The sequence below is a fragment of the Muntiacus reevesi genome, chromosome 3, assembly GCF_963930625.1.
Source record: "Muntiacus reevesi chromosome 3, mMunRee1.1, whole genome shotgun sequence".
NCBI lineage: Eukaryota > Metazoa > Chordata > Mammalia > Artiodactyla > Cervidae > Muntiacus > Muntiacus reevesi.
Window position 1 is genome coordinate 96,717,568 of NC_089251.1, and position 12,249 is coordinate 96,729,816.

The 12,249-nt window shown below is 44.3% G+C and overlaps 1 protein-coding gene across 1 annotated transcript in view; it reads left to right on the forward strand.

Moving 5' to 3' along the window:
* The window catches only part of AFF3 (ALF transcription elongation factor 3), a 558,198-nt gene that overhangs the window by 455,847 nt on the left and 90,102 nt on the right, over positions 1-12,249 (forward strand). Inside the window, exon 12 of the mRNA XM_065929723.1 lies at positions 6,616-6,656. Within this exon, the coding sequence (XP_065785795.1) occupies positions 6,616-6,656 (41 nt within the window). The remainder of the gene's footprint in view (positions 1-6,615; positions 6,657-12,249) is intronic.

The window sequence follows — 12,249 nt, forward strand, 5'->3', positions numbered from 1 at the left end:
TCCTCTTGTTCCTGACACCCATTTGGTTAGCATCCCCTTTCACTCTCAAAACTGTTCTTATTTGGATGATGAGTCATAGTGTCACACCTGACTCTGCCTGACTCCTGTAGAGAACAGGATAAGATCAAAGTCCACAGAGCAAAATGCTTCCTAGACAGCATTTCTAGACATCTAAAAATGCCAAGTACTCATTATTACTTAAAAAAAAAAAAAAAGAAATAGACTGTTTCCTTTGTCATGCAAATATTGCTAAATGGATTGGAAAACACCAAATGGAAACTCACAACATAAAGTTAAAGACACTCATCAACTAGAACCAAAATGAAAAACAACAGCATAAAAATTAAGTTAATGAAACATAAAATGTGCTAATAGAGGTAGAAGGAAATTAAACAGGGAAATATGTTAATAAATGCAAGTTTCAACTTAGAGAAGAATGGCAAGAAAACACTAAGCCTTACCAGCCAGAATTCCTAGAAAGATGTGAGCGTCCATGTCAATTTCATAGCCTGCTTCAATAACAGCCAAACACACATGAACTAAGATTTGCTTTGATCGTGTTTATTCAAGTAATTAAAGGTGGAGACAACCCTAACACAATGATGTGATGTGATCATAATTACCGCTGCAGTGGTACCTCCTTGACTGTCCTGGTCATAAACCTGATGCTGTGTAGCAGATGGAGGTCATGCCCACAGGAAGTGCAGAGACAAAAGTGTGTCCTCCCCAGCTGGAGTCTAGATCTGCTTCTCTTAGGCCAATACCAAAATGTAGATCCAGAAAACCAAACCATCTCTCTCCTTGTGATTGTCACTTGCCAAGAATATGTTGATGTTGTTTTCTTAGCTGACATTTAACAGTTTTGTCTCACAAATCCAACTGTCTACTCAACATCTCCTCTTGACATCCCATAAGCAACTGGAACTTTGCACACCCAAACTTTTGGAGGGGCAGTGGGGAGATCTTAGCATTTTTTAAATGCAGTTTTAAAAGTTACTTTCCATTCTCAGTTACTACCAAATATTGTCTGTATTCCCCATGTTGTACAACCTCCTTGAACCTATCTTACACCCAGTAGTTTATACCTCCCCCTCCTCCCTCCCACTGGTAACCACTAGTTTGTTCTCTCTATCTGAGTGTGTTTCCTTTCCAGTATATTCACTAGTTTCTTGATTTTTTTAGGGTCCATGTGTAAGTGACATCATACAATATTTGTCTTTCTCTGTCTGACTTAACTTCACTAAGCATAATGCCTTCCTAGTCCATCCATGTTACTGCCGATGGCAAAGTTCCATTCTTTTTGATGGCCGAATAATATTCTATCATATACACATACCATTTCTTCTTTATCCTTTCATCTGTTAATGGAGATTTAGGCTGTTTCCATGTCTTGACTATTGTGAATAGTGCTGCCGTGAACACTGGGGTGCATGCATCTTTTTGAATTAGAGTTTTTTACACGCCCAGACCTAAACTCTGCCTTTGTCCTGCTTCTGCCCCCATCTTGCCTATCCAAGTCAGTGGTTCTCCATCCATACCAGATGCTCATGCCGGGAACCTGGGACTCATTTCTGACACCCTCCCCAACATTCAATCAGTCAACAGTTCCCTCAAGCCTGCCTCCAAAATGTAACATGAACTCTCTCCATCTCCACTGTTTCCATGCACTTCTCTTGCCTAGAGCACTGCAAGTGACCTTCAACCTTGTCCCTTCCTCTCCCAATCCATTTGCCACACAAAAGGCAGAGGGGTATTTGAAAAGTGTAATGACATATTGCCTTTCTCCCTACTCTTTTTTTCTTTAAATTATAGATTCACCGGAAGTTGCAAATAATGTACAAGAAGGTCCCACACACCCTTCTCTCAGCTTCCCCTCATGTAAACCTTTCAGTGACTTCATGTTGCTGTGGATAATGTCCAAAATCCTTAACCTGACCTCTACAACCCTTGAGACCTGCCACTGTCCCCACCGCTCACTGACGTGCCTGACAGCAACCTTGCTGTAGCTCCTCAACTGAGCAGGGATCCAGGCCTGCCTCGGGCCTCTGCTACTAAACAGTTGTCCCTTCCTCCTTCTGCATTCATACTTTTCTTATTCAGTAATGTTACCCCTGCTTAGAGAGGCTTCCTTGTACATTCATCCCAAACAAGGACCCTTCACATTCTGGTTCACAACTCCTATCCCCTTCGGTCACAGCCCTTGTCATTAGAATGCTTCTGTATGTTTAACCATTTGCATCTGGCTCACCTGGAGATTCCAAGTACAGTGTTGCAAAAGCTTTGTCTATTTTGACTGTCACCCAAGCCAAGCCCAGTACCTGCACATAACAGGTACATCAGATTCCTTTACAGTACTACTCACATGTTAGTTCTGTTTCTGTCATTAAGAAAGAAACTGGATCATGCTGAGACCTCTCTGAATTCCAGTCTTTTCCCTTTGTTTTCTCCCCACTCCAGTATCCATGAACTTGTTCACCACTGGACCCAATGACAGTAAGAGCACTTAATTTCCTCTTTAACTTCCTGTCGATAACAGATTGTGACTGGTAACTCATCTAGTGTACATTGAAACCTGCAAGTCTACTGATTAGGCTCCCAAGCACCAGCTTACTATAATAAAGACAGAGAAAAGATATCATCTCTTGAAGAGAACCTGGAAAATGATTATTTCTGGCAGAAAATTTGTTTTGACTCATAGACTTACCCTTCAGAGTCATTCATGAATGAGTAATGAACTCAGGAAAGATCAATGATACATGCTCTTAACCCTCTCAATCTATTCTGCTGAGAGCTGAATAAAAAGAAAGTTACAAGAGAAGATGATTTAGGAAGAGAGAAATACGGTTGCTGTAATGTACAAGTCTTAAGAAAACGAAAGTGGGCAATTCATCTAGTTTACTATGAGTAGTTTTTCAGGCTTCAATCATGAGTCACCTAAGTAATTTTTCTGTGCTGTTTAATTCCAATGTTTATTTATTTTATTATTTTCCAACAGTAAAATAAAATAAACAGTATGCAACTGCCAAAGTTTAATGCAGTAAAAAAAAAAAGTTGGTGGTCTTTGCTCTGGCATATAGCATAGAGTTTTAATGCCATAAGCTTTTTTTCCTCAAGGAGTTATTTAAAACATTTAATATATTCTCATCTCCTTTCTTGATGGATGATGAGCCATCTTCTGTTAACTTTTTAATGATGGAGAATAACTACAAATTAAATAGCACAATCAAAAGCAGGCATTAAAAATAGTGGTGCAGGCAGTTGTGTGGACAGACTGCAGAGTGACTGGTTAGGTGCATGATGTCTAAGCCTAGAAGGACCTATTGGTCCCAGGATCATGTCTATCTGCTAAAGGAAATCAGCTTCAGCTCAGCTTGCACTAGAGGCCTCGCCCACATCAGTCCTATGGAGTTATTCTCAGCAGGTACTACCACCTGGGAAGCATCCATTCATAGGTATTCTAGTGACGGGCGTCTGAGTTTTCTGTTGGGGGTTTGTTTTGCTTTGCTTCTGCTTCTTAAGTCATCTTCTTATAGATTGCATATCAACAAGTGCTGTGTTTTCCTTATCACCAAAGCCAGTGGGAAGTATTTGCAGGCAGGAGAGAAAGGAATCAATAGACTTTTTAAAAAATTGACATCCAGGGCTGGGGGAAAATTCAGATGCCATGAGAGAGATTTCTGTTGAACTTTTAGTCACATCTCCTGTGATTTTTGTTATTCCAGGAAGTGTCCATCTCCAATGCCTCTTACTGAGATGACGTGGAGAGACTGTGCTAATAATATGTGCCATCTTTCCTCTGGGGAGTTCCAGATGCTTTTCTGTATACTTAGCCAGAGTCAGGAGTAGAGAGTGAAGTTCTTTGCAGGAATACCTTCCAACATGCAGGCCATCTTGCTGAGTGAGGAGAGAGCCCCTTAGGAGACAAACCAGGGAACAGAGGTGGCTGCCTGGCACCAGCTGGGTGATCTGTGAATGTGCTCCTGGGGCGGCCCTCACAGAGGAAGGAGAGAGAGGAGGGGAAAGGATGTGCCTCCTCTGAGGTGTCCTGGGGGAGCTGGGACTCCAGACCTTCCGCCAGCCTCTCGCCTCTTCCCCCTGCCTCATTCCACTCCCTCACGTGTCCCCGTGAAGAGAACACACAGCACACATTCTTGTTTCCTGTCTTGAATGGATGACGTGACCCTAGAATACCAGGCCACTCAGGCTTTCACTCCCTGGAATCCGGGAAGGGAGGAAGGGGCAGCTGCCCCGTGGATTGTCCCCAGGACCTGGACCTCGACTGGCTCCCTCAGCATCCATTCGGGGAGGGTAAGGGTCGTTTGAACACCAAGGTCTGGGCTGAGGACCAGAATACAGGTCCATAATATAAATAAAAGGCAGAGCCTGTCCCAGGGCATAAGACTCTCCATTCCCAGTTCAACGGATGGAATGTTTTTTTCTGACTCACTGGGGCTGTGTCCCTTGCAGACTTATCTAAGTTTCTCATCTTATTTTCCGTTCCTGATGCTCAGCCCCCAAGCTCATGTCCCCTGGGCTCTTCCTTTGAAACCTGCCTTTCATTCCTACTTTGCTGCAGTGTCTCCACGGAGACACCCTTGTCATTTTAAGGGGAGAGTTTCTGATCCTACCAGGGTCGCCCCTGACTTTTAAAAGCCGTTAGCACCTTCAGGGCGGGTGCTAAATGCCAGTAGTGAACCCCTCATGGCGTTCACACAGAAACACCCCTAGCTCAATTCCGGACACTCTTGGCACTGGGAGAGGGGAGCCCAGGTGAGAACCTCTGCTGGGCTCAGACAGGCCCTTCCTCTGCCATCCAGTCCAAGACCAGCAGCGCCTCCTCCCCTGGACCACAGTTCAGTGGGAAGGGTCCCCTACGGGATGTATTCGTTGGCGTTTCCTCTGCAGATATCCCCAGAGCACCTGCTAACAACTGCACACACCATTTGAGGATCTGTAGAACCCTGGTGGCTCAGACGGTGAAGAATCTGCCTGCAGTGCAGAAGACCCAGGTTCAACCCCTGGGTCAGGAAGATCCCCTGGAGAAGGAAATAGGAACCCACTCCAGTGTTCTTACCAGAGAATCCTGGTGGGCTACAGTCGGTGGGGTCACAAAGAGTCGGACACGACTGAGTGACTAAAGATCCACCAGCCATTAGTCATCCCTCATGTCCGCCCCTTTTTAGCTCTGTCCTACCTTCACCTTTTTTAAAAAATTATTTTTAATTGAAGAATAATCGCTTTACAATATTGGGCTGGCTTCTGCCTTGCAACAACAACCTTCACTGTTTTATTTGCATGTTATCTCATCAATGTCTGCAAGTCATCCCTGGACCTCCATTCTTACTCTCTGTCTGGAGACGCAGCTTGTCCAGGACGGTGACCACTTCTTCTGCTTTTGCCTTTGTCCCCCTTAGCGCCCAGGGCAGTCATCTTCTGTAGTAGGAATTCAGTGAGTGTTGATCTGACTGACTGATCCACGGATATGCTGCTATCACCAAGGGTAGCTTTCATTTCTGTAATAGGGATAATGGTACTGATGTGTCCTTTTTTCTAATCTGAAGATTCTGTTTTGTCTGCTTCCTGTGAAGAAGAAGAGCGTGGGAGACGTTATTGTCTCTGACAAACAGTAAACTTTGACACCTGTTGGGTCAAAAGTGAAGACGGGCCATGTACACTGCTTGTCTCCTGTGTGGACCCAGAGGAGGCCTTGGTCTTCCGAGGCCACGCTTTGATCCCCTCCCCATGTGACTTCTCATCGGAGAAGACAGTGTACTCTCTGCCTTCCATAGATTCAGGGGAAGGCAAGTGGGCAGAAAAAAGAACAGGCAAAGGGAAAGTGAGTGGAAAACTGGGAGAATCTGAAGGAGCAGTGGAGGCCTCCTTCTTTTCTTTTTTCCTTTAATTTTTCATTATAAACACATACAAAATTTCCCAGAATACTGTAATATTCCCCCAATGAGCTCATCAACTAGCTTCAAGAGTCATCAACCCAAGGCTGTCTCGTTTCATTTATATGCCCACCCCCTCTCTCTCCCATCCGGTTATGTTATTTTAAATCCCAACATCATGTAATTACATTCATACATATTTCAATGCAAATCTCTGGAAGACTCTTTAGAAATTATGTTAACTGTATCTAAAACATATCAATAATCACCTAATATCATCTCAAAGCCAGTCAGTGTTCCAGTATCCAGTTGTGATGACTTTATCAATAAATCTGAAAACTGGGAGTAAAATTATATCCTCATTGGGAAAGTGACGGCAATGGAACCAAAACAGATCCTTTTCTTACAGGAAACTAGAATAAAATAGTGTTAACAAATGATTCAGGAAGTAAAAATGAAATAGGTCTGACTGGTGCCATGTGCAACCTCCTCAAGCTCGCCCCCTGGTGGCAGGTGTGCCCAGTGGGTGGCTTCAGTTAACTTCAGAAATGTTCATTTTCTAATATTCCTAATAATACAAAAGGGTTCTCTACTATGTTACTAGTCATTTCATATTTGGCCACCTGGCAAAAAATGTGGGTGACACAGGGTTTTTTTTTTAAGTATTGATTGAGCACATAATTTAAAAGCGAGAATATTAAACAAACATCTCTGCCCTTTCTTCCAGCAGGCAGCCCAGAGAACGGCCCTCCACGCTCTGTCTGACAGGTACATTTTGTCATTTTTATGAACCATAAATTGCTTTATGAAACATTGAGCCCTATTTATTGTGGCATATAATTCATAATCGGATTTTGTCCCTAAAGTATCTGTGAACTGGGATGTTAAACATTTTGCATGCCTCGATTTGTCATGCATGTGTGGAGTTTATTACTGCAAAAATCGCCGTGTTGTATTTCATAGAAAGTATGGAGAATCCCTCGTTGTGCAATGAAACAGGAGACAAGAAACGTGGAAGGAAAGTCCTGAACGGTGCAGTAAATTCTGAAGTTTGGGATTGGTTGAGATCTGAGCTCATTTTTCAACAATAAGTACTTCATTTATTCTGGGGTGTTCTCTTCAGACATGTTCCCATGTCACTTCCCCAAGAGCTGTCTGTCTCCTGATGAGATTCTCTCTTGAAATACTTTATGCGCGGAACCCAGTTCATAGTGCTGTGTGCCTGACTTTTTACCCCTCACTCTGGCTTGCCTTTTCTGACTTGTGTTATTGAATGAGATATGGAAGCCTAATCAGTAAACATATCAAACTGTATTTCACATCTTGCTTTGCCTATAAGGCTGTGTAAAGATAGTTGAGTGGGGATATATAAGTTACTTCCTAGAGTAGACTTGACCGTTTATTGGTTTGGGTTGGTTTTTTATTTCTCATTTGCCAAGGGGTGTGTGTGTGTGTTTTAAAGAACTATCAGGTGGTAAAGACGAAGCCTTGTTTTCTTTCTTTCCACAAGTGATGTTCTTACAAAGTTAGAAAGACCTGGAGGAGACGTCCCACTCAGCAGACTAGCAGACACCTTGGCATTGTCTAGCTACCATCACCCCACTCCTTTCCTTCCCAGTTCTTTTGTGTGTGTGTGTGTGTGTGTGTGTGTGTGTGTGTGTGTGTGTGGAATGAGCTGTAATTGCCTGTGTAAACCAGCTCAGTTCAGTGCCTCTCCAAGGGAAAGCCTGTCACTTAGGCGAATTATCCACGCACAGAGATGAAAAGCATTTTCTCGGTGGTGGCAGGCTGAGCTTCAGTGTTGTGACTTCAGCTGGAAAGCCTTCCCCATGACAACCACACAAGCCTGTGGGCTCACAGACTGGCTGCCACGTCATCTTCTGGGGCTGCTTCTGTGACTTTTGCAAAAGCTGGTAACTGCACCACCTCCGAGTCTGTGGGTAGGAGGAGGAGAGAGACTGGATCAAAACACATTTAAAATCTGACACATTAATTCCTTTTCTCGACATGTTTCTTTTTTCTCTTTGACTCTTCTTCTTAACGGATTCCTTCAACAGAATACATTGAGAAGCAAGAGGAATCCCACAATTTACAATGCTATGCCATTGCTAGTACTGACAGGGTTTCTTTTTGGGATGATGAAAATCACGTAAAATTAGATTGTGGTGATGATTTCACAACCCAGTAAATATAATAAAAACAACCAAATTGCATGCTTTAAATGGGTGAACTTTATGGTATATCAATTACATTTCAATAAAACGACTATAGAGACACAAAATCTGTTTATGGCCTTTGGTAGAATGAATCAAGAGCTATTTTTTAAAAGTATGCACTCCCTTTGAAGACATGGTTGTGTATACAAAGACAAGTCATCAGAAACTACGGCTGGTATATTCTAAGGCTTCTCCCCAACGCACATGACTCTGTCCTGGGTAAAAGATGGGTATGGACTTTCATGATGAGCAACACTATTACCTTTGACATTTTCTGATCTTCTCAGAAACTTCTCCTGAAGCCCAATAATTAATTGACTTGTAAGTTAGAATCTTAACCCTTGTTGTTATATAACCACTAAGTGCAGAAACTGTAAGGGAAAAAGTCCATCCCCTGGAAACAGAGGTTCCCATTGTCACTGTTCTTCTTACGAATTTCTCTATCTTCAAATGTAACTGAGCATTTCCCTCTAAATCTAGCAGTTTTCCTGTTCAAAATGCGAGGAACTCAGGGCCTTTCAAAGTAATGAGCTGACTCCACCTCCTGTTCTAGCAGCGCAATCATGTAAAGCTGCTCCTCTGTGCTTTTCCTGTTTTATGTTTTCTGTTAATTCAGGGCCACACAAATATTTCCATGAGTGAGAAGTATCTGTAATTGTTGGGAGATACAGTCAAAAAACCCTTCTTCAAAATAAGGACTTGTAACACCTACTGAATTAACTGGACTCATGTTTTTCAGTTTCTTACGTTAGAGAATGCTAGCTTATCACATGGCAGATGTCATTTTCTGTCACGTTACGTCTTCTGTGGAATAAACTAGCCTTTTCGAGAAAATGAGAAATGTGACTCTGGGTCCAGCCGCTGTATGACTTGCCTAGAATTCTTTTGTGGCAGAACTGCCTCAGGGTGGGAATGGAATTGAGTAAAAATCCCCCCAAAACCCCAGGCTGTGACCTTCCCAAAGTAGAGGTCTAACCCCATACCTCAGACTCCTTACGGCCTGGTGGTGATCTTTTCTACATCCATTCACACAAACTTTTCTGGTTTCCTAAACTTTTTTTTTCCAGCCCATTATCACCTCTTGATATAAAATTCCATAATGATTAGGCACTTTTGTTTCTGTTCTAGAAGAAGCACTTTGGGGGCCTTCACAGTTGCTTCCTGAGTTCTGGGAGCTGGGAGTTGGACAGGAAGCCCAGGCTGGTTCGTGTCCCACCCCCACGTCACACTGAGGTGTCCTGCTCGTCTGCCTCTTTGTGATCCCACGTCCATCCCGTTAGCTGGTGAACACAGGACCTCTGATGCAGGAGTAGAGTCATTTTGCCTCAAGATGAACAGCCTGATGATCAAGTAGTTTACTCGATGTGGGTTGGAGGGGTGTGAGTCTACACGGTAGGGAGACAGTTGTCCTCTGCTTCCCTGTAAGAAAGTCTCGCTTCACGGGACAGGCTTTGCTCTTTCCTTTCTAAGGTCAGGTGGAAATCTCATCCACATGGAATGTCAGAGTGTGGAGGACATCCAGATGTTTTCTGAAGGTCAGTCTTGTCTGTCTTTTCATTGTTCCAACTTCCTGGTTTCCAGGGACATTTTAGCAGAAATCCAACATCTGACAGTTGAGACTGTAATGCTTTAAAGTTCATTGAGTTCTCTGTAATCAATACACGAGCATGCATGCTAAGTCACTTCAGTCGTGTCCAACTCTTTGCAGCCCCACCAGGATCCTCTGTCCATGGAATTCTCCAGGCAAGAATACTTGAGTGGATTGCCATGCCCTCCTCCAGGGAATCTTCCTAACCCAGGGATCGAACCTGTTTCTGCTGCAGTTTCTGCATTGCAGGTGGATTCTTTACTGCAGAGTCATCGGGAAAGCCAATCAATACACAATGTTGATCAATTAAATCTCCGATATTGCCAGGGCTTCCCAGGTGGTCCTGTGGTGAGGACTCTGAACTTCCAATGCAAGGTGGAGCAGGTTTGATCCCTGGTCAGGGAACTAGGAACCTACATGACACACTGGGTGGCCAAAAATATATTTTAAAAATAAACAAAAAACCGTGATATTGCCATTACTAAAATTTAAAAAACATCCAAGAAAAACCTGTCTCCTTCTTTGGTTTTGCCTGATTAATAGGCTTAATTTATGGCTGAACGAAAATACCCCAAGTACTCCACAAATCCAGACAGGCTTTGGCCCAGTTTGTCCGTGCCCCCTGCAGTGATGGGAAGGGTGAGTGAAGATGGGGTGGGTGGGTTTTGTTCTTTTCTCCTGATGGCTACAGAATTTTTCATCTGTTCATTTTATGCTGTTGAGAGGCAGCTGGCTTACTAGAGAGGCCTGCCAATGCCCCCGAATAACGGAAAGGCAAAGATCTGGAAGAGTTGGCAAAGTTCTCAACAAGGTAAACCGGTCAATGACAAGAAAACCACCCTTTGCAAAGAGACACGCTCCTTCTTACTTACCCACTCCTTATAATGTGCCTCTCAGGGATCTCTTCTTCCTACCGATCATTGTGCTGGGTGGGGCAGAGAGAGGCAGAGAAGAATTGGGATTAATTGGCCAGTGGGTCATTTCTAAAGGCACATCTTAGGTGCCGCATCACCTGTAATGTGGAGAATATGCAGAGTGCTATCAGGAGAAAACAGGGTATGTGTGCAGTAGGTAAAGTGCCTCTGAATACCATTAACTTCCCTTCCTAACTAGTGACTAGTAGATAACTGTGATCAGAAAAAGGACTCGAGTGATTTATCAAGCTGAGCAACTGCACATTGGCAGAGAAGCTGGAGGTCAATCTGGAAACCCAGGGCGAGAGGGCCACTAGGCAGTTGGCAGGGCTGAGAAGTTAATCACGCCGTTGGACCGCTTCCATCCATCTCGGAGCAACAGAGCTGCTGCAGAGCGAGCCAGGATGCTTTATAGCTGTAGATCGGGAATTAATATTTTCTGTGAAACCTCCAGCTTCATTTGCAGTAACTTGGGTTTTATAAAAATGGAGTATAATTTCATATGAATAAATCACATTCAGCTAGAAAGATGAGAAGCTGGCGGCGGGGAGGGGGTGGGCAGGGGAAAGATTGTGCTTAACTTTGGGGAAAAAAAAGAACAAGCAAGAAAGCCAACATGAAAACAGTTGTTAAGGCCGTGGGGCTAGGAGGACATGAATGGCCGTATGGTTAAATTGTGCATGTAATCGTCTTCTGAAATGTCATCCTGCGACTCCAGAAATGGCTCCGTTTTTACAGCCTTGGAGACGCATCACCAGACTGTAACCTGGTCTGCCCATCTGGCAGTATCTCAGGTCCAAGATCCATTTATAGTGGAATCTCAACAACTGCCGTTGATTTATTCACTGGTGCCATGAGCCTCTATTGAAGTGCCTTGTGTGCACAGCGGGCCCTGGGCTGGTGCCCGCGGGCCGTGGGGAGGAGCAGCCCGTCACCTGCTCTCAGGGCCCCCCTGTCCAGAGTACAGAGGTGCTGACTTTGTGAAGAGAAAGCCCTTATTAGCCTCATGCATCTGCTCGCCTCAATCTTGCCCTTCCTCCAATAAATCTCACCCATCAACTCTCCTTTTTCCATTAGGGAGAATATAATGAAATTAGGTAAGTGAGGACTCGTCTAGAATGAAGGGCTCACCTCCGTTTGAGTGTGATCGTGTCGGGAAGCGAGGCTGGATACCATGCCTCTGGGGAGGGAAGGGCAGGTGTCTGACGGTCGGGGACGGGAGGGTGTGCAATTTGCATTCAGCCTCACCTTCCCGACCTGTCGCCAAGTGGACCAGCCTCAGTCAAGCGGAGGGGAGTGTCCTGGGCGTGGCCACCCGCACTGCAGGGAGACTTTCCGGGTAACATTTTACACACCGCCCCTGAAATCTGGAGAAGAAAGTCACAGTTGCCAGGCACTGGTGACGATTGGGCTCTTCTCAAAGGGTCCAAAAAGGGAGCAGGAGAGGCTTGTAAGAACGTTTCAAATTTCCAAGTTGTAAAATGACAAAGCAGCAGGAGGCGAAGTATCAGCCTCGCCCTCGAGCCCCACAGTGGTCTCCCGTCTCTCCAACGCAACAGCTTCTTACGATAAAGTCACTTTGGTATACCATGCAAAATGTCTTTAAAGAGCTCTAGAGTTTAGAAACCCTATCTCATTGACTG